General features: G+C 37.6%; 1 protein-coding gene across 6 annotated transcripts in view; it reads left to right on the top strand.

Annotated features, from left to right (window-relative positions):
- Positions 1-24241, top strand: part of LOC131906031 (contactin-4) — a 350158-nt gene that overhangs the window by 153904 nt on the left and 172013 nt on the right. For all 6 annotated transcript variants that reach the window (XM_059256813.1, XM_059256815.1, XM_059256814.1 and 3 more), the window contains exon 7: positions 949-1078. In XM_059256813.1, coding sequence (XP_059112796.1) covers positions 949-1078 — 130 coding nt within the window. The remainder of the gene's footprint in view (positions 1-948; positions 1079-24241) is intronic.

Consider the following 24241-nt stretch of genomic DNA (forward strand, 5'->3'; position numbering starts at 1 on the left):
CAGGGATGCCTTGATCAAAGTCTAATAAAGTATCCATTCAACTAGACAGCAGTCCTTAAGAAGACAGAATTTTTTACTCTAAGGCTTTGTGTTCACTGGTGTGTGTGTGTGTGTGTGTGTGTGTGTGTGTGTGTGATATGGAGAGAGGAGATCCTTAGTGAAGTATAGATTGATGCTCAAGTTGCAGGACTTCAGTTTGACACATGAGAAGGTTTTTTGTCATATATAATTACTATCTTTGCTTTCTTCATCTTGACTGCTAGCAGATCATAAGTGTAAATAATCACAATGACAGCAACCAAGCATCAGAACAATGATTTATTTTTGAGATATGTTTCCACTTTGTATCTGTGGCTAGCCTGGACCATCCTATCCTTAAACTCAAGAGATCTGTCTGGCTCTGCAGCCCGGTGCTGGGATTAAAGGCATGTGCCACCACCATGCCTGGTAGAATATTGAATTATTAGCACCTACCCTACTCTCTTTTAGTCAACTCAGCAGGTACTAAAAATTATGTACGGCCATCTAAGATTATAACTTATCAGCCCTTGAAGAACAGTCTGGTGATAATTAAGAGGTCTAAATTCTAAATGATAAATTTGATTGTATTTTTTCCCGTTTCCCCAGTTAACAGCTCTCATCTTTCAAGGTCAAGTTCACTTATTTACAGGGTATATTCATCTGAATGACTTCACTATTAAATCAACACAAATGCAAGAGAATCCTACAATTTAAATTCCATTTACCAACTGATATGCTGCTGGTTCCATTTGCCATCTGACCTGGCACAGATTTATTTGACAGATAAGCAGATCATGTTAATGTAAATTGCTTATATGATGAGTATTTTCCTCCCATTCAGCCCTCTTGACATAGCATGTAGCAAAATTGTCTTAAGCTCTCAGCTGTAGAAGGTCACTATTTTTATACTACTCTTTTCTTTCACAGGATAGAATACAAATCGAACAAGGAACTCTCAACATAACAATAGTGAATCTCTCAGATGCTGGCATGTACCAGTGTGTGGCAGAGAATAAACATGGAGTTATCTTTTCCAGCGCTGAGCTTAGTGTAATAGGTGAGTCCTTATAGTGGAAAGGAAAAAAAATGAAGGGAAAAAATAACTCTTTAAGTCACTAAAGTAATAAGTAACTTTGCCAGCCACAAATGTTTAGTCCTAGGAATGTATAAAGAGATCTTTAGGTTTGAAGATGTCCTAGAGACAAGTCATACAGCCTCCAAGCAATGGGAAGAGACCATTTTCTAAATGAGTCTCCTCTATGCTCACAGCAACTAACTCAGCTCCCTTGGCATTCGTTTTTTTATTCCTCTACAGACCACACTTCTTAATTGAACTAAGTTTCTGAAATACATTTACTGTGATCACTCTGATTTGGTACAACTTCAGCTTGGAGGGAGTAGAGCTGACTTGGACTGGAAAGGCTAATTTGAGCAGCTTGCAGAGTGACCATTGTTCTTCCATGTCTGAACTGTCCAGACTGTGCACTAATGGTCTGCTGATGTTCTGTGCCTTCCCTTTGGAACTGACCTCTCTGATCTACATCCTATCCTCCTCAATGTTTTGCCTTTAATTATTAATTTCTTAATTCACCAATCCATTTTCTGAGACAATCTCTCAACTCCTTTATTCACTTAATACCTTCATTTATTCTTATATTCATTCAATGCCTATCAATGCCAACTGTGTTCTTCAGTGATGTATTTGGCGCTGGGGGTGCAGTTTTCCCAAAGGCCAATGGAACACACTGCTCCTGCCTACAGAGCTTTCTGTTCCATTCTCCAAACTCCAAGATGGCTTCCTCATGTAGTCACTGCAAGCCCTGTGCCTGAATCAATCCTCCCATTACTGATTTTTGTACTGCCCTTTATTTTTGCCTCCTTAAAAACAGAGGCCAGGAGTATATTGTACTTTGATATAATCATCCTTTTTTTCCTCATTGCATTTTAATCTCCCCATGATGTCAAAGTTCACAATTGTATCCTTGGGGATGAATGAAATAGTTAAGTAAATGGTAGGTGTTCAATAAATACTGAATGAGTAATGATGGTAAGTGAATGACGGACTTAAGATACCATTTTGAAAAGCAGATTCATGTGCCAGTAAATCAATAGTTAAAGAATTGGTTAATCTAATCTATGGGTATTTTTTTTTAAGTTCAAGAAAGCATATATCCCATAGAAAGATCTTAAATTTCGCTATTACTGGTAGAAAGGTAACATAATGGCATAAAAGCACCAAAACAATTATAATTTATTTCACCAGCACCTCTTAATTGAGAAGGACTAAACAATAGTTCTTGACCGGACTGTAACATAAGGAATATGAAGAAAACAGCACAGAACGAGAGCAATTTACATAACTTGATAGCTTTTCCAGTCTCTAAGTCCTGACTTTCCCTCTGAAGGCTGTCCTCCATGACTACCATATAGATCTTCCGTCTGGAAGTATACAATCTCAAGTTGACTGTCTTCCAACCTGTGCAATGCAGGAAGAAAAAAAGTCTCCACAGCTAGTCTTCTTGCTGTTTTTAGGTTAGACCAACATCGTGTCAAAGGCAAAAGTTTCTGAGAATTCAGGGAGCCATGCAAACTCTATGTAGCCGGCCTCAGAGAAGTCTGTGAATACTTCATTTTCACGGCATAGTTATATTCCCAAATCCCTAACTTGTAACGCCGTTATCTTGGGTGTTATGACTTCAAATCAGGATTCCTGAAAGCACAGACATGCTCAGGTCAGGGCCTAAAGAGTGAAGATGGGAACTCCTAAGCAGTTATTAGCCGTCCTGATGGCAGCTGCATTTGCCATGAGGACCATCATGGAGTCTCAGTAAAGACACAGGCCAAACTAACATTGGGAACAGGAGCACTGGTAGGGGCTGAAGCAGGAGGGTTTGACTGCTCGGTAGGACCAGACAGCTGAGCCTTGCGCAAGCTGTATTTGAAAAATACAGACGGAAGGAAGACCAAGAATATGCCAGACCAGAGTAAAATGGCCTGAAATCACAAAGTACCCAAGATGATTTCCTGTGAATATAGAATCCTCAATGTCTTTCAAAAAAAATTGATTCATGTGCCTAGAGCATATATAGACAGAACTTAGCCGGAGAAATAAAGTTGAAATATTATTAATGAACAATTTCAGAAACTCTTAAATGACAGATTTACAAGCCCCATCCTTAAGAGCCCAAACCTATCACATTATGTGTTTTGAGTTAATTTAAGGGCATTTGTGTATTGACTGGGTAGTTCCCTAAAATCTCACTCAAGGGAGAAGACATTTGATCTTTAGAAATGTAACGTAGATTGATATTGCTTAACTGTAGCAAACTATAATAGTCTTTTGTTCCACAAGACACTTTGTTCCTCACAGAATAATAATAGTCTGACTCTGGGCTTGCACATTCTATTTCTTGTTGCCTGTATTAGAATTGTGAGGCTAAACTGAAAAAAAAAGAGAATTGAAATTATAAAATTATATGCTTTTCAATAGGGAAGAAAAAAAATCTATGCTGGCTTCAGCTATTGATACCGTATTAGGATCTCTCAGTTCTGTGGAGGAGATTCCCTTTAATGCTAGATAATAGCCCTAACATCATGAATAAGAGATGGCTAGGAAGTACATACTTAATAGGCTTTTCCCATGGTCAGGCTTTATGTGTTCTGTGTGGATATTTAATGTATTTGTAACATGTCTATTCTTAATGGATTGAAACTGCTAAATAATTAATGAAAGTATTGGGTGCTTTCCTCACAGGGCATAGAGAGAATTTTACCTTGAAGTAGCATTACATAGAGATGTCCTGGTTTGTAACTGATCAATTATAACTTATGGTTTTAAAAAATTCTCAATGAAACTATTATCCAAATATTTTAAATTTTTAATTACTGTTTCATTTATTTCTCTTGTGGGATCATATGTGTCTCAGGTTATCAGGTGTGGAGGCAAGCATCTTCACCCCCTGAGCCAATCTACCCATCCTCCAAGTCTTTTTTTTTCCTTTAGTATCGTAGCATCATGAGTGAGATTCCTTTGGGGGCCATAATCCCTGGGCTTCTTTGAGGTGCTGCATATAAACCCTGGGGGATAAACATAATTCCGTCCCTCTCTCTGACTCCTGCAAATATACTAAAATTGAACTGAATACAATCCTGAAATGATTAGGAAACTTAAATGTTAAATAAATAATTTAAAAACTAATGGTAACTGGATACATTCCTAATATAATGACTTCTACTCATGTTCACAAAGTAGAAGGATTGCTCAATAGATTTCTAAAAAGTGTGATACTCTGTTATGTTTGATATAGAATGTTTATGCTATGTAGATAATTGTGATATACAGGATATCTGAATTCTTAGAGCAGAGGCACAGATCATATAGCTATAAGCATTAAAGGAGTGTTCTCAGGGAAAATCCAGAAGATGAGAAGAATAGGCAAGCAGAAGCAGTGAGCAGAGATAAGGCCATCACTAAGTGAACTCTAGCCCAGGTGTGATGCAGAGGAGAGACTTTTGAAACACAAATTACATCTCAGAGTTATTTTTACCTTGAGGGTAGGATGCTGGTTTTATTCAAGTAAACATTTCAGTTAGCCCCTAGACTGTCCCATTGGAGGCAAAGATGAGGTCCTAGATGGAGGTGCTAGGAGATAGGGTGAAGAATGAAACAGGTCTCTCAAAGTCAATTTCCCAGAGACGAGAATAGTTTGGAGGTGCCAGATACCCAACATTCACTGTACTGGAGGCCAGAAAACAGATAGAGAACAAGTTGCTGTGCCAACCAAGATGTGTGGGTACTTTATCCAATTTTTCTGGTCTATAAAGGGCAGTGCAATTAATGTACTAGAGAACCTTAGCTTTGTGCAGTGTATAAAGCTACCTGTGAGAAAGTAGTCTACCCAGTAGTCTTTGAATATAACATGAATTTTCCAGGATTTAAATGAAACTGTAGCTGCCTCTGTCCTGAAGAAATTCCTTTTATTTACACTGTTACATAAATATACATATATATACTGCGCAACCACAATTACACTAAATCTTAAGGAAATACCATTAAGGGCATTCTCCTGTCCTGCTTGGGAGAAGACATCGGACCCTAGCAGGACACTCAAGCAACATCAAGTAACTGATGGTCCAATTAAAGTGAGGTGCAGGGTTGAGCAATTATCCAGTTAATTTGGCATTTATCCAGATGATTGGCTCCCAAATTAGAAAACCATTAAGGCTAAACTAAAAGTTATTTCAGAGGGACTTTCACAAGTGCATCTCGATCTTATTTCTCAACTGCCTCATTGAACCAGATTACAAAATAATCAAATGTAGGAGTGTGAGCAGCATCCAATGAGAGGACAAATGTCTTTTTTATCCAAATGTAGCTATCTAGATAGAAACTCTGTCATCCCAGAGAGGCAGATGCTTGGATCTCAGAATCAAAGTTTATACATTTTGAAAGTTACTGAGAAGAAGATGCTGTTAACCCTTCTCCCTGTGAAAACCAGGAAATCTCTTGTAAATACCTTTTCAAACTTGAAAATGTGTACAACAACATAAAGTCACTCTTGTTAACTCTTTTCAAACCAAAAACTTGTACACACCCTCAGAATTAATAACATGCATCATTTTTTTAATTATCAATTTTTCCTGCAAATTACAGTAATCTAGAGGATCTTTCTGATGAAGCTGCACTGGGCTCATGCCAAGTAATTCAACTTCTGTGCCTAGAACTAGACATTACTCCTCAAAACTGTCTGAGTGAGACTCAAATGAGGAGCAAAGTTTGCAACTGATATTCTTTTTTTTGTTTGTTTGTTTGTTTTTTGTTTTTTTGTTTGTTTGTTTTTTGAGACAGGGTTTCTCTATGTAGCTTTGCGCCTTTCCTGGAACTCACTTGGTAGCCCAGGCTGACCGCGGACTCACAGAGATCCGCCGGCCTCTGCCTCCCAGTGCTGGGATTAAAGGCGTGTGCCACCACCGCCTGGCTGCAACTGATATTCTTACTGATCAGAACTAACTACCATAGGATTTTGCCTAAAGTCTTGGTTCTCAAACTTTACTGTAAACCAAAATCAACTCGATGACATTCCATCCAAAAGATTATTGCACCCTTCTCCCAGAATCTCTGGCTAGTACTTGATGAGACCTGAAAATGCACATTTTTAGCAAGGAACCAGGTCATGCTGACATTTCTGGTCAACAGAACATTTGCTTTCTTTTTAAAAAGTTAAGCATATTCAATGCGGGTAAATCTCTGGTTAGGATCAGTATTCTATATCAGAAGTTGCTTGTATAAGAGAAATATAAGGCATCATAGATAGCTATCATGGTTAGATGATCTGTGACACCAGGACACTGGTAGAAAGAATGAGTTGAGAAGCTACCATGTGAAGGCTGAGCAAAGGTATTACATGCTGTGGATCTCATACTTTAAAACTTATCCAGGGAAGACATTACAGTCTCAGAGATGTGTATCATAATTCCTCACAGTCAAAGAAAAGGCATGAGTCAAAATGTGACTCAAGGTATTGAAATGTGGCTACCATATTGTCTTATTAACAGAATCCCTAAATCCCCTATAAAATTGCTGTGAAATCCTTATCTGCATTGACGTCCATAATGTTTTACACAAAGATATTCCCAACAAGTTGATCTTAAAGTGAATAACTTTTTCTTTAAAAAGGAAAAGTGCAAGTCTTTTATTACATTACTGAAATCTTCACCAGCCAGTAACTTTTTCCTCTGTGCTCCATGTTGCCTTGTCTACTTTGGCTTCCAAAAGTCCAGGGCTAATTTAACTCTCTCATACAATACCAGTGAGATTGTTTTCCTTCCTTTCTTCTGTTTGACTTCAGTAATATTTTAAAGTATTCATTGATGTATATATTTTACTATTATCCCCCTCAAATCTCTTCTGTGGGAAAATGTAACAAAATGAGATAATTATTTTCCTCTCTACCTCCTTCTGGTAACGGGTTAATTACACTTTGGTAGCCTGGCTTAGCATATATTAGAATTGACATTTATGAAGCTTTCCTAGTAGGGGGTAAAGGCAGCAAAATAACAGAGTAGAAGGACCCTCTCCCCTGACTGGATACACAGACTTAACAATGCAGAGAGCAATTGCCATTGTGTGACTTCTAGAAACAGTTGCTACTGAGAAAACTGGGATTTCCTTTTGTGTGCTCTTAGTCTCATTAATAAAGGAATCTCAAAATGGACAGAAGGAAGCTTGAGGACCATTTTATTGGTGTTTGAAAGATAAACCAGAATGCAAGTAAGTGGTTAATCTCTGCAGTGGAATAATCCTTCTGTACATTGTGAAGATTTGTTGCTGTGATTGGTTTAATGAAGAAGCTGATTGGTCAATAGCTAAACAGGATGAAGTTGGGCAGGAAAGCCAAATTGAGAATTCTGGGAAGGAAAGGGCAGAGTAAGAAGTGGTGATCATCTGCAGAGGAAGCAGGAGATGAATGTGCCATGCTAATAAAGGTAACCCCACATGGCAGAGCAAAATAAGGAATATGTATTAACTTAAAATGAAAGTGCTAGTTAGTAATTAGCCTGAGCATTTATAATTCATATTCAGCTTCTTAATCGGTTATTTGGGACGAGGCAGTTGGGATAGGAAATGTCCATTTATATATGGCTTTTTTTTTAATGAATTACAAATGCTCAGGAATGATGTGGAACAATTCTTTTCTACACTATTAAAATGTATTACTCTCAGTGGTTAATAAAAGGCGTGCAGGCCTGTAGCTGGGCAGGAAGTTAAGTGGGAAAGCCAAACTGAGAATGATGGGAAGAAGGAGGGTCGAGTTAGAAGAGATGCCAACCAGCCGTTAAGCAAGCAGGATGTGTAGAAAGTGAGGTAACAAGCCATGAGCCATGTGGCAAAGCATAAATAGAAATATGGATTAATTTGTGTAAGAGTTGGCTAGTAACAAGCCTGAGCTATTGGCCAAACATTTATAATTCACATTCAGCCTCTGAGTTGGTTATTTGAGACTGGGCAGTTGGAACAGGAAACATACATTTACATATGGTGCCCAACATGGGGCTGGCTGGACCATCTCATCTAGCCATCTTGAAATTGTCCTGAACAATTTGTAGTCCAAAGCACATCTTTGAGTGGTGTTTGTCAGCTTAGTGGTGTTACCAACAATCCAGGTGGAATCATCATTGCAGGGCCCCTTTTGAAGATGTCAAAGGTCACTGTTAGACAAGGTCATGATTCACTGCAGAAGGCTTAAACATTTTAAATATTATATGCAGCAGATTTCAAAAAGATTAAAGGACCATAATTTGTTATGTACATCCACAGTACAAAAATTTAATTACTAGTTATATGATAAAGATTCAAACCTGAAATCATGTACAGGAAGCTAGATGAAGCCTTTTTCTAGAATTAGTACTCTATATGACCATTAATATCATGACAAAATGTTTGAGATATATATGTATGTATATATGTATATATATATATATATATCTTTTATAAATTTTGCGATAATATTTTACCTTAAGAAAAAATTTAAAGAGTCAAAGTAAAACCAAAGAATTATAAGGTTAGTGGCAATAGAATAGTCCCTTAATTGTGATTATTCTTCTGTCCCATAGCAGGTGGCTTCTCTGACATGAGATAGCTTTTAGATGTTCCTTTTAACAAGCATACTTGGGTTATGAGAAGGAGAGATCCATGCTCCAACTCCAAAGTCAGCTTTAATTTTTAATTGAACTGGGACTTCAAAAAGATCACTTACATTACATGTCTGTAGAGAACAGCAGAAACAAACATTTGGGAAGATGTATGAAATTTTATCCTGTTAGAAATGTGCTATACCATTAGACCAATTTACTCTTTTAGAGGGGGACATTTTCTCTGGATGATTCATCCTTTTTCTTCAGATGTCTCATTTGTCCAGTGGTCTTCAGTTGGATGCCTTAATTCTCCAGAAAGACAAAAGCAAAATCCTGCCTCAACCCTAACTTCAGAGGGTTTCCCTTTTGGCAAGTTATATTTAATCAAACAAAAAGCATTTATTAGTCTTACAAGTTAGTTAGATTGAATGGTTATGCTGTTTGATGAACCATCACCTCTTCTAATTAAGAGGTCTCTCTTGTTTTGGTTTCTCCTGAAATTTTTGTTTTATCTTCTAAAGCTGTTCTATCATTTGGAGCAGTATGATTTTTTTTTTTTACAATATGCATTAGGTCCTTTAATTGCTCTGGAGAGGAGTTTTCCCCACAGAGACAGGGAGCAATTGAACCAAATTTGACATGGGGGCCTGCAAGAGCCCCCCTCCCCAAGGCATTTCCTGATGGCAAAGGGTTACCTTTGTCTAGACCTTGTTAATCTACATTCATTGGTCCAGTGTTGGCCTTTGCTGCACTTTCTGCATACTCCAGGAGACAGGAGCCTTCTGTTTGGATTATTCCTAGAAAAAAGCATTGTTTCTAAGAATGCCCTGTCTACAATCCTTTTTTAGGTGACCTTGTTTGCCACAATTAAAACATAAGACATTTTGATTTTTCTTCAAGCCTTTGGAAATCAACTCTCTTATCTAATTATCATCATGTTTATGAGATTCAATATTGACTGTATCTTGGATCCATCCCTCTATGGGTGCTGATCTTGTCTTTAAAGGCCTATTTACCATTTTGCATTGTGAGTCAGCATTTTCAAAAACCAAAGATTCAATTATTATTTGTCTAGCTTCTAGATTTGGTATCATTCTATTTACAGCTGAAGTCAATCTTTGTGAAAAAAAATCAATGAAGGTTTCTTTTGGGCCCTGTATACATTTAGTAAATGATTCAGTTCTCTTTCCGACTTCTTCAACTCAGTCCCAAGCATTCAAAGCTGCTGCACAACATAGAGCCAAGGCATGTTCATCACATATAGACTGTCTTTGTCCATCAGCAGAATTGCCCTCTCCAAGAAACTGATCTTGGGAAATTCCCATACCTCTAGCCCTACTTCATTGTTCAATGGTCTTAACCTCATCTTCTACCAGGTCTTCCACTGTAACTGAGGATCAGGTTCCATACTGCTGTAACCAAGTCTTTCCAGTCTTAAGGGACAATTCTATTACTAGTTGACCATGAATTTAACATCTAACTCACAAAAGGTGAATGAACACTATATAAGACCATCACTTCCTTAAATCTCCTCAAATCTAACATCTCCACAGGAATCCAGTCAGCTCTTACATAGCCTTGGGGATATCTGTCATTTGGCAGTTGTTCCTGTAGCGTGACTGGATAAATTAAGGTTGTTGTTTTTTTTTTTTTTTTTTTTTATAATCTTGGACTGTTCCTTTCTAATTTTATAATGTAATGGTGAGGTTGGTTCTACTTTGTCTTTATCTGAATATCTCTATTATTTATTTAAGTAAGTTTTTCTAAGGCTTGTAACTTACCAGTAAAAGTTGAATTATTTTCTTTTGTAATATTTTCTAAGGCCTATTTCTTGGAACTCATATCAACCAACGTTTTTGGGAATAAAACAAAGAATTACCAAACTTATAACGTTTATAATTGACATTACATAAATCCCAGCTAAATTAATTGTCCCCTCATTTAATTGTTCCATTTTTAAACCATCTATTGTAGAACTATTCAGAGACCTAACTCCCTCCATCATAATAGTGTTTCCCATTTTTTAATGTGGGGGGAAAAAACTCTTTTTTAAAAACTAATTCACCTTTTAAGGATTCCAAATTGTCTCACCAAATCTGATGATGATGACAGTGAAGTGTAAGACTGACTGTCACTGCTTAGCACTCTGGGAAGAGAACACAGGTGGTGCACAGTTTGGCTGAGGATAGTTACTGCTGATCATGTGTCAGCAGTCTGAGAAAGGGGTCCATGGAAAGCCCACAACCTATGGGCCATGGGGGAAAGGAGCCAAAGATCCAGTCATCTGAAAGGTGGACATGGGGGAACATGCAAAAGCAGCATATGTGACCAGCAGGAAGTGCAAGCACAGATCTGCCTAAAGGCAGAGCTGGCCAGTGGTAAGGGGCTAACTCTGGCAGCATTTGGAACCCAGGCAGTTGTGGAATTTGGAGCTTGTATGTAAACAGATGTTTTCTGTCCTGACTGCCCAGTCCTAAATAACCAATTCAGAGGCTGAATATGAATTATAAATGCTCAGCTGATAGCTCAGGCTTCTTACTAGCTAACTCTTTCACTTAAATTACCCCGTATTTCTATTTATGCTTTGCCAAGAGGCTCATGGCTTGTTATCTCATTTTTTACACATCCTGCTTGCTCAATGGCTAGCTGACATCTTTCCCAACTCTACCCTCCTTCTTCCCATCATTCTCAGTTTGGCTTTCCCGCCTAACTTCCTGCCCAGCTACCAGCCTGTCAGCTTTTTATTAACCAATGAGAGTAATACATATTCATAGTGTAGAAAAGGACTGTTCCACAGCATTTCCCCCTTTTTGTATAATTAAAAAGGAAGATTTTAACCTTAAAATAGTAAAACTATTTACTACAAAAACAGTTATTATGTAAGAATTACAGTAACATTATCCAATCCATTTGCATTTGAAAAAATTACAGAAAATACTTAATTATCTATCTTATCTTGGTGAGTCTAAAGATTTGTATCTTATTTACTTTCTGTTATAACTAAGGGAAACTATAATTGTAACTATTCAGTCTTCAACAACATCAAATACCCCAGAAAGGTAAAATGTTACCTAATAACAGGGACATCAGGCTGCCTGGACAGTCAGCCAAAGTTTCTCTGTAACATTGGGGCATCCAACTCTGGCCTAAGGCCTAGCATTTCTGACAGACTTTCCTCTGAAGCAGGGAATTTTGAAGGACTTTCTACCTTGTCTTGGCAAAATTTAGCAATCAACCTTTTTGTGTTCTGCTGGTCCAGTTTGGACAGTAACTGTCAGCAATTGAGGCAAGGGCAGTCTTTTTCTGCCAACATGGCTAGCTTTTGACGTAAAGAAAACAAATGCCATATGGAATTTCTTCAATGTCCATCATCCTCTTTGAAGTAATTGGTGCTGCCAGGAGCAAACATGTCTTACTGTTGAGAAAAGTCTAAGTTATTAAAACATTTTAAATGCCATGTTCTGTAGGTCTTTGAAGTGTTTGAAGAGTTTGAAAGCATACCTAACATGACTATAAGTTTACTATTATGCATTACTATTAATCTGTATTTCTTAATTATATATTATATTTTTAAATGAGCTGCATAAACATAACACCCTAAACAAGGGTAGATATATATATATATATATATATATATATATATATATAGTAACAAAATTAACTTTAAATTTGTATTAATAAACCAAAATCCATACCAATGTAAAAATGTATAAGAATAATAGTTGTGTTTTGGATTAGATTCAATAATCTACCCTTTTATCCTATCATTTCTATATTCCCCTTTCTATTTTCAGAATAAGATCCCTGAATCTAGTCTCCTTTGCTTAGCTTTTTTCCTGACCTTTATCCATAACAACTTGTAATCAAATCCCCTAAACAATGGCAGGCACTCATAATTTAGTTTTGGAAATGTGGGCATAGTTCTCTAGACTACTTCCTGTTGATTGGGGGCACTGGTAATCTTTGGAGGACCCTGAGAAAATGTAAGGTTATGGTCAAGTCCTGACTGGAATATTCCAGCAATCATCTCAACCAGCAGCTTTGAAGCTGTTCTGGATGCAGAACTCAGAGGAAACTGCAGCAGAGGTACTCTGAAACAGTGGCTCATCTGGGCCATCTGTTCCCAGTGGAGATTTTTCCAAAGGTCTTCCTTGATCAAATCTGATTTTTCTTAACACAGAATGAATCCACCACCTCTCATTTCCTGTAGAATTAAAAGCAGAACCTCTTTCCCAAAGTAACATATCTTTTGGCTTAAATTTTGAAGTCAAGACAATTTTTAAATGTATAGGTTAGTTTAATCTAGCAGCTTTCACAATCAAATGTCTCTCAGTAGTTATCATTTGGTCATTAGCCATTAAAATTTAAAGACAACACAATAGCATACAGTATCTAGACTCTGTGTGTATTTTCCATCTTTACATGGCTTATAGTATTTTTATTACTCTATTCCTTTTTAAAGACTTTATTTTAAAACAATATTTTTTAATCTAAAATGGTATATATTCTTTCTCTCTCCCAAGCCTATGCATATTTTTTAAACATACTGTGACCTATTTAGAGGCTCTTTTTGTCTGAATCTGTCCTTATTGTGCATGTGTAACCTTTTCTATATGCATGAGCAAAAAAACTGTTGTGCAACTTAGATCATAGCATGCCGGTACTGGCTCCTTCTTCTCATTTTCTTGAGAGTCTAGTCCCATGGTGGTGGAGATACATTTACCACCAGCTCTGAGAGCCATGTTTATAACTCAAACTCTGGGAAAAAGTTTCTAGGTCCATGCTGCCACTCAGTAGCATGCTACCAGCTGCTCATAGATACCATCTAAGTGTTTGGTATTAGGGCCCCTTAAAAGAGCCGCTAGTTTTTTGCTGCTAGCACCAAGTCAGAAGGCCATCTCTTAAAGGAACCATGCCACTGCTCACTGCCAGCCAACATAGCACAACAGAGAAAATGTAGCTACCAAGAGGCCATGCTTGACTCCATGTCTTGTGTGTCTATAATCCTTTTTTAAGCTTTATCTGGTTTTATGTGGAAATATCAGTCACACGTTGGAATGCTTGTGAGAAGAGAGAGATGGATAAAGGGATGAGAAATGATAGCCATTCTTTTTGAGTTAGGATCCAACAAAGTAGACAGGTTCAACCTTGGTAGTCAGTAAGCTTTGGGACAATATCTCAAAAAGAGATTAAAAAAAAAAACAAGAAACAAGGAGAAGTTATGCTTTTTGTGTTAGTTAGAACTCAGAAGAGTGAGCAGGTTTGGCAGTGAAGATCTGTGAGCAACTACATTGGAAGAAGAGTCGGGCATATACCTAAATGATCTCATTTAGGGGATAATTATTCCTCCCATCTCCTTAGCATGTCTGAAGGTGAATCAGTCTCCTAAAAGGCAGTCTCCTGGCCAAGTAATTGACAGCTGTACTAACTCTTAAGGGAAGACAGAGTAGTATGTAAAGTTCTCATTTGATGGGTACATCAGACTGTTCTGTCTCTACCCAGGGCCTAAGATAGAACCCCGACTCAATTCCTTTGACCATAAGAAAGTACTTTTGCTTTAACAGGCCTCAACAAAGCCCTGATATTTTCACCTTTTCCAGTAGCATCTTAAATCACAGGAGGAGCAATTATAAACCTTCCCTTGCTCATATGACCAGGGAAACATGGGGTGGAGCCCAAAGCTGACAGTGAGAGTCGGATGCAGTCTCATGGCCTCTAAAGTTGCTAATATCTATCTAGCTACCTAACACAATGAAGATGTTTCTGTATTCTGGTCATTGGTGGAACCAGCCATGTTAAATCATAGTAGAAAAATTCATAGTACTCACTCACTAGGAGTCAGCTCTTCTCTGCCCATCCTACCATCATTACATGAAGTCATCAAGAAAGTAATCCCAACTTCTGACATTTAAATGGAGACAGTGGGGGAAGGAATGGAAGACACATTCAATATAGTGAGTATGCCTTGCATGAATGGGGAATGACTGCCAAAGGAAATGATGTGTATTTTCCTTAATATAGGGGTAAGGCCCACTGAAAACAAAAACCCCATCTCCTTGGCCCGGTCTGACATCAGAGTCAGCTGTACAGTGGACACTAGGGACGGTCTACCAGCACAGCTAGCTGGTTGACAGCTTGGAAAAAGACAAAGCCATTCTGAGACACCAGGAGGAGGTACTGAGCAGGAACTGCAAAACTTTGTAGGAAATTACATAAACTCGTAGCTAGAGTTTTCCTGCCTGGCCCACAGTCAGGACAAATCTCTCTCACCCACCAGTCCCACAGCTGCTCAGACCCAACTGAGTAAATACACAGAGACTTATATTACTTATAAACTGTATGGCCGGAGCAGGCTTCTTGTTATCTAGTTCTTATATCTTAAATTAACCCATATCTATTAGTCTATAAGTTGTCATGTGGCTCATGGCTTACCAGTACCTTACATCTTATTTTCCATAGTTTTCTCTCTGACACAGCCTTCCACTTCCCACAATTCTTTTCTCTGCTTGTCCCACCTATACTTCCTGCCTGGCTACTGGCCAATCAGCATTTTATTTATACAGAGTGATATTCACAGCAAGCATGGTCTATTTAAAGGAACAGCTTAAAAATCTAGAGGTTTATCAGTTACCATAAAAAATTCAATTTAAGCATAATTTCTATTCTTAATGATTTTTAAAGCAGCAAAATTAAATTAACAAAGAGATGCATGGGAGAAAAATAGAGTATCACAGACAGAGAAGATGAAGAAAAAGAATAAATTCTGGGGGTAAAGAAAGACTGCAGCAACTGAGTTGAAAAATCCCATGGCCAACTTAGCCAAGAAGAAGAAACAATCTAATTCAAAGACAGAACATTGGAAATAATAGAGGCAAGGAGAAAAACACACAGGAAAGTGAAAAAGCCTAAGGAATTTATGTGACAGAGTCCAACAGAACTATGTACATATTCTGAAATTCAGAAATGAAAATAAAGCATTAAATAACATGTTTGATTAAGTGATGGCTGAAATCTATCTGGGTGAAGAAATGGACATAGAGATTCAAAAAGTTCAAAGAATCCCTCCTACAGTGACTCCAAATAGATATACACTTACACACATGATAATCAAACTGTCCAAAGCCAGGAATGAAAAAATATAGCAAGAAAAAAAATGGCATAGCTCATGTATGAGGGGGATTCTGTAAGATCGTTAGCAGACTTCTCAGCATGAATTTTGCAGTCCAGTAGAATAGAATAATCTAATGAAAATTCTGGAAAAAATATTTTCAACTAAAAATGTCGTATCTAAAAAAACTTTATGTTAAAAATTTAGGATAAATAAGGACATTCCCAGGTCAGCAAAAATCCAATGTTCATCATCAGGAGACTGCCCTGCAATAAATCCTCAAAGAACTCATCTGGATTACACTGGAAGGATGAAAAAACCTGAAAATTCTAATCAAACTCCTATGTAGAGATACATACAAATATGAATGTAGTATTTTAATACTATGACATAGGTGCAAAGGTAATTTTAAGTCTGATATATATAAAAAAGTGTAAATGTAACTATAAATCTGTATTTTTAGTATATATTCTTAAAAATAATTTGTTTCTTCTGCAACAAAAGTAAGAGTAGTAGAATACATAGGAACAAAACTTTTATTGGGACAGAACTTAAGTTGTAAGTTTGGAATAAATGACTCTGATTTTAAGATATGCTGTGTAATTGCAATGATAAGCACAAATATGTGTGTGTATCATATTCATACATGTGGAATATACACAGGGAAATAAGCAAAAAATGAAAACATGCTATTAAACAATCAAAGAGACACAGAAGAATATGTAAGGAAAGGAGGGGCACAAAAGATAAAAGACATACACAAAACATAAAAATGGTCATTCTAATTCTTTCCCCATCAACAATTCCCTATTAATAATTGTCTTTAAAAAAAGACAGATTGGTTGAGTGGATTTAAAAATATGCAAACTGTAGGTTATCTTTAAGAAAATTTATATAGTAGCTGGAGAGGTGGCTTAGTGATTAAGAACACTCTTGCTCTTGCAGAGAAGACCCCAGTTCAATTCCCAATAGCCACATGATGGTTCACAACCATCTATAACTCTAATTCTAAGTGATCTGATGCCCTCTTCTGACCTCCAAGGGCACCAAGGGTATACATGTGGCACACATACATACATGCAGACAAAATACTCCTACATAAAATAAAATGAATACTTTTTTTAAAAAAAAAGGTGTATCAGACAAGACAGACTGTATGGCAAAAAAAAAAAAACTGTCACAGAAGACAATATTGCATCATGGTTAAAGGGTCAGTTCACACCTGTAGAATGATGTGTTTGTGTGTGTGTGTGTGTGTGTGTATGTGTGTGCGTGTGTGTGTGTGTGTGTGTGTGTGTGTGTGTGTGTGTGTTTAAGCATTAGCACCCCACAATATATATAAAAAAGTCAGAAGTGGGAAATTCCGTAAGATAATCCACATGTAAACACATCTCAACAGGCATAAGCAGGTTAGACCCACACAAAGCATCCTCTTGGACCATACTGGGATGAAAATGGAACTTAATAGTTGAGGGGAAACAGAAAAATCTGCAAATACGTGAAAATCCAACAGCTGATTCTTATAACATTGATGTGTAGAAAGGAATAAAAGGGAACTTGGAATATGTCTGGAGAGAAGTGAAAATATATTGACATATGCATGCAGCACACGTTGTAGTAAGAGGTAAGTTGATAGTAATAAATAATTTAGAAAGAAGTTACCTATTTAGCAACAACCTGTGTTTACAACTGAGAAATTAGAAAAGAAACTAAACAAAACAGCAACAATAGCAAAATAGTAGTCACAAAGGAAATAATAGCTATTAAACACAAACACAGAAATAAAGAACAGGAAAGAAATCAGTAAAATAAAGAGTTCATTCATTAGAAAGATCAAGAAAAATGGCAAACCTTCATCTAGACTAAGAAAAAGACTCAAATAAAAAAAAAGATTGCAAATTATAGCATAGATTTTTTTTTAAGTTTAATGCCTGAGAAGAAGCAGATGAATTACCACATACAACTGTCCAGCTGAGTTATGAAGAAGTAGGAATCTCCAGAGCTCATAAATAGTAAGCAAGTAAAAGTCATAGTTACAGCCTCCCAAGGAAGAATGACCCAGGACTAGAGGCCTCCATGGAGAATTCTACCGAGCATTTAAAGGGGAATTAGCGCCAGTTCTGCTCAAACCTTCCACGGAATTTCAGAAGAAGAAACACAACCAGCCTCATTCTTTGAGCTTGGCACTTGCCTGATACCATGAGAAGCAGGTCTTCAAACCATGCATCCCCATGATACGTTGCAATACAAAATATTCCACCACATAATACCAGCCAGCCAAATTTATCAGCGTGAAGGATTATCCGCCAGAGCTGAGCAGAATTTATACCTGAAACTCAAAGAGGAACCATGGTGTGAATATCTGCCTGTGTCCTATGCCCCATGGCAAGACTGAAGGAAAGTGCCAAATATCACTTGAGTCAATGAAGAAAAGCAGTTGACAAAATTCAACACCATTTTATGATTTTAAAAAAGAATACTCCGCAATAAGGCTAAGAGAAAATTGTGTCTGTGTAATAGAAACTGCATACAAAGCATCCTGCCAGCATCACACTTATTGTTGGAAGATTGAAGACCTCCTATGATCCAGAGCAAGGAAAGGATGCCCACCCTCACCATTATTGTTTAGTATAGTACCGGAAGTCCTAGGCAGAGCAATCAGATAAGAAAAAAGCAGTAAAGGCCTTTAACTTGGAATAGGAAGAAAGTAAAATCTTTGTTTGAAGATGACATGATCTTGCATAGAAAAAACTCAGAAGCAGCTACAAAAGCGGACAGAGCTCTATTGAAACTAATAAATCATTTCAGAAAAGCTGCAGGCTGCAAAATCAAGACCTACAAAGAACTCAGTGACAGTGCTGTAGGCCAACAGAGAGAAATCTAAAGAGGAAATCAAGAAGTCCTATCTATGATAGCATCAAAGAGAAATAAATTTAGGAGTAATCAAGGGGGGACAGGGGCAAAAACTTGTGCACTAGAAACTACATAATATTGTTGAAAGAACTGAAGAAAATACAGGCAGAAAGATATGCCTGATTTGTATTGGAAGACTCTACACTTTTCCAAAATCTGTCAACAACTTCAATAAAGTCAAATGAATGAAAATCTCAGTGGAAAGTATTTTGTTAAAGAACACAAATGATTCTATAAGATCTCAAGGGGGCCCATAAACAGCTAACAGTATGTTAGAACAAAGAACAACATTGCAAGCTTCATGATTACTAATTGCTGGGCATGACGTGTCAATACAGTGTGCTCCTGCACATGAGTTCAGAGATCAGTATAGAGAGGGGATAGCCTGTAAAACAAACCATGGAATTCATGACCAAATAAGTTTCAGCTGTGGTGCCAAAATACAACATAGCAGACTGGCACACACACACACACACACACACACACACACACACACACAAAGTCCTTTTAACGAATGGGACCTAGAAAGACGGTTCAGTAGGTAGAGTCACTCATGCACAGGCCTGATATCCTGCGTTTGATTCCAAGGATTTCACAAGGTGACAAGAGGGAATTATTTCCTGAAAGTTGTCCTCTGACCTCTGACCTCCACATGCATGCTGTGGCATGTGAGTGCCTGCGCATGCACGCATGCACACACACACACACACACACGCATGCACACAATTTATTACGGTATTGTAGGAACTGGATACAATATTTTATTAATATTGGATCTTAATAAAACACCTCTGCCTTAATAAAAATACATTAAACAGGAACTATCCATGTAAGAAAACATCAGTGAGAAGGCCACATGTGGAATGAAGATATTTGCATATCTTTAGTAAGGGATCACTGCCTAAGGAGTACAAACACCCTCTGCAACTTAATAACAAAAGCAAACCAATTAAAAATAGACAGAGGGGACTAGAGAGGTGACTCAGCTGTTAAGGGTTAGGCTCATAACTAAAAAAAAAAAAAAAAAAAAGATAAAAAAAATAGGCTAAGGTCTTGAATAGACATACTTGTAAGCAAAAGACACAATTCATGAAGAAATACAAATCAGAAGCACAGTGAGATCTTGTCTCATACCCTATAGGAGAACACACATCACTAAACAGAATGGGAGGAGTAAAGGACTAGAAAAAAATAACAAATGCTGAAAGGGGACAGTGGAACCCTTAAAATTTGCCAAACCAGAATGGGGGATTCAATAAATTGTAACCTATGCACTGTTGGTGGGAGTGAAAAAGTTACAGCTGCTATAGAAAATAGTAGAGTATCTCATCTAAAAGTTACATGTTGTCATAAGGCCCAGCAAGCCTCCCTCCTGGAATATATCCAAAATAATAAAAAGAGCATCCCAAACAAGTATGTGTACATCATGATCACTGCACCATTATTCATGATAGCCAGAAAATGGAAACAATCTAATTGTTCGTGAATGGACACATAGTAAAATACAGCACACATAAAATGGAATATTACTTAGTCTTAAAGAAAAGAAAATACTGATGTGCATGCACTCCAACATGAATGAACCATGAAGACACATGAAGTGAAATAAGATCATTACATGAAGGAAATGATGTTGATTCCAGGTACATGACACCCAGACAAGTCAGGTTTATACTAACAGAAAGCAGCAGTATAAATGGAGGGGAAGAGGGGAACGTAAAATGTCATTATGGGTGGATAAATTTTCAATTTTGCAAAAATGAAAAAATTCTAAGATCCACTGAATAGTATCACATAGAGTTAACACTAATGTACACAGAAAATAGCTAAGATGGTAAATTTTATGTGGCGTGCTTCTTACCACTGTAAAAAAAAAAATGAAGATTTAGCAATACATGTTAATGTTTATTGCATGTATGAATTTCTTAGACATGTTAAATTCAAAGTCTGATTCCAGGTCTGAGAGAAAGCCTGGTACCATGTGTCTCTACTAACGGCTGATGCTAATTCTGTTCCAGGGAGTACATGTTCAGGGGCAAAATTTTCTGTATGATTTCCAGGTCCTACTCATGGTGGGTGTGGTTGTTTGAATGTAATTGGCCCCCATAATCACATAGGGAATAACACTATTAGGAGGTGTGGCTTTGTTGGAGTGGGTGTGGCCTTGTTGGAGAAAATGTGTCACTGTGGGGGCGGGCTTTGAGGTTTCCTGTGCTCAGAATACCACCTATGCTTCCTGGTGCCCGCAAGCCAAGATGTAGCCAGCACTAGCTCTGCCCCCATACTCCCCACCATGATAATGGACTGAACCTCTGAAACATTAAGGGAGCCACCCCAATTAAATGTTTTCTTTATAAGAGTTGCTGCCGTGGGGCAGTGGTGGCGCACGGCCAGCCTGATCTACAGAGCGAGATCCAGGAAAGGCGCAAAGCTACACAGAGAAACCCTGTCTCGAAAAATCAAAAAAAAAAAAAAAAAAAAAGAGTTGCAGCCATGGTCATGGTGTCTCTTCATAGCAATAGAAACCTTAACTAAGACAGTGGGTGTGTTCAAGAGGGTATGATTTTAAGAAGCCCCAGTAACAGGATAAATGCTTAGTTAACTGAGATGTCAGTAATGCTGAATCTTGAGTCTAGATCCCTTTAATCCTCAGTTTAAGCTATCACAGCATGTAGCTTTCTCCTTCATAAAATCAGGAGAAGCAGGACAAGGCTATTCACTTGGTATAGCCACCTATGTTCAGTTTATCTATCTTCCCAGTTTTATTATCCATGAGCACAACATAAACCAAGACTTGATTAAAAAAAAAAAAAGAAAGAAAGAAAGAAAGAAAAAGAAACTGTCCTAGAGAGAAAATATTTTACGAGGCTTACAGTATTTGTTACAAGACCACAGCCTGTGTTATTTTTCTACCCCGAGAAAACTGTGGCTCATATAGGTTCCTACAGCAATCGATTTGTCCTTTGAGTGAGGCATGTGGCTCTTAATAAAGTCTTTTAAGTGTGAGTGGAACTAAACATGGAAGGGGGGAAGACTATGTACTGGATGCCTACACAACTGTTTCTGATGAGTTGAAGGAGCAAGATAACCAGGAAGCTACCTCTATGTGCCACCCACAGCTCTTCTGCATTATAGTATGTTCCCACAGAATCCCTTAAAACCACTGTGATACCTTGATTCATGAAGTCTAGAAAACACATTTGTTGACTAAAGTGAATCCACTGAGTGAACAGGGAAAGTGTTCATATTCTTGCCTTTTCAACACTGTATACACTTACCTAGAAACAAACAAACAAACAAAATCCATGCTACAGCTGCAGAGTATGGCCTGGATCCCGCAAGCTGAAAGCCCCAAAATTCATGTACCCTGTAACCTATTGCCATCTCCTAAGTATGTGCTTTAGGTAAGTGAACAAAACCATTGGGGTACTAGTTCTGGTTCATACTGGCAAGAGCCAATCCTGCAAAGCTTTTCTCAATTCTGCCTTTAGTGATTTCATGCTGAAACTGGCAAAGATGGAATATTTACATCACAGAAATTGGCAGGTGCCACAACCAAGTTCCTTGATATATTGTTCTGTTGAGTGAGATGCTGAGCATATCCTATGTTCAGGTGATTTATGAATATAAATAGTCCAGATGATAATTGTTAGCTGATTCTTTTATTATATGCTATATATGCTTCCTTATATGTTCAAGTGTCCTATGCCCAGGCTTGGAATTTAAAGAAGCAGTTTATAACAATAGTATCAGGGAAGAAAGGGGTATAAAACCTAGGCAAAGCATCATGAGGAAAAAATGATGTGAATTTCTGAGTTCTCTCCTACAAAATGCATCAATACAACATATACAGGTTAAGTATCTACTTCACATGAAGTTCTTGGTCATAGGGATTTACAGATACACAAAACATACTGTTCCCCTAAAGGAACTACTGGGGCCTAAGGATACATCTCAGTTCATAGAGCACTTCCCTAGTATGCATGAAGCCATGGAATTCAATGCCCAGTACCACATAAAGCGGGTATGTTCATAGCCACCTAAAACCTCAGCACCAGGGAGATAAAGGCAGGGGGGGGGGTTCGAATTTCAAGGTCATCCTTAACTACATAGTGAGTTCAGGGACAGCTTATATTACCTTAGGTCCTATCTTAAAACAAACAAACAATTAATGATCTAATGGGAGCTAAGAGCAAGAACTATCTTTTATTAACCACTGGAGTTTTATAATTCCTACTGTCACACTTAAGGGTCTTTCTTCTATTCTTTAAGCAAACATTTCTGTCACAAAATAAGTTACTTATAATGATTATGTAGGACATTGTAGCAATGTATATTTATTGTTATGAGTTTATATAAGAGTTAAAGACATATTGCTAAGTACAATGAAAGAGCATTTAGACAGATACAAGAAGGTCAATGAAATTACAGTTTTAAAAATGCATAATGTCTTTTTGTCTTTATGTAGATGGTCAAAGGAGGTTAATAAGAGGCCAGTGGTTTAAATCCTACTAAAGCATTACAGAAGAATGATTTAAAGTACTGTGCTAATGAATGTATGAGCAAAAATGTTCTAAAATGGAATTAAAGTGTTTTCCTTGGAATAAGAAAGAGTTTCTTTCTATATTTATATAATTAATCTTTGGATCTTCAAACCTTTCATAAAAAGGAAAAAGGCTACATGTGATTCGACTTGTTGGCAGAGAAATCACTGAGAGATCTTGAAATGGTGTCTTTGCACAAAAGTTATTTGGCAGTCACCATAAACCCCGAAATGCCTACATTAAAGTGGCATTTCATATCCACACTAGGGTTTACCACTCAGCAAGCTGTTGGGATACTCACTAGCTTCGATGTCTCACAGAGCTTCATCTCAGTGGAAGAAAGTAAAGATAAACCAGAAGGTTGGCTACTGTGAAATTCTTTCCATGTATGAAATAGGCTCATCATGGGAAAACCACACAAAGAAATTGGTGGTTCCCAGGGATTAAGGAAGGTGTAGTCAAAAGAGCAGGGTAGGACTGCTGAGGAAGAAGATGGTCTTTGCAGCCTTTTCTTTATCTTGACCTCAGCACTGTCTATGTAAATTTACATAAGTGACTGACACAGAGCTGATGGCCAGCTTCCTTATTCTGCTATCTGCTGTACTTGCCTAGCACACAATCATTGAAGAAACATAGTGAAGGGCACAGTGGACATCTCTATCTTGTTCTTGCAACTCTCCGTGAATCTGTAATTCTTTTAAATAAAGTAAGGATTTTTGTAGGGTTTAAACAAAGATGTATCGCTCTGATTGGAAGAACATTTCTCGCATATGACCCCCCTGATGCCTGTGATGTAGAAGTTATTACTGTATTCAGAAACTGTAGTAGGGATAGGGTGTGTAAGCGTCTTACTCTGGAACAAATACTGTGCTAAGTCCTGCCTTGGGTTCTTGTTATTTCTGCTGTAAAATGTACTGACGCAAACAATTTAGGGGGAAGGGTTTGTTCTCATTGTTGCAGGTAAATATCTGTCACTGAAGTGAAGTCACTGTGGCAGGAGTTTGAGAAAGCTGGCCACATT

Source organism: Peromyscus eremicus, chromosome 3, assembly GCF_949786415.1.
Source record: "Peromyscus eremicus chromosome 3, PerEre_H2_v1, whole genome shotgun sequence".
NCBI classification, from domain to species: Eukaryota; Metazoa; Chordata; class Mammalia; order Rodentia; family Cricetidae; genus Peromyscus; species Peromyscus eremicus.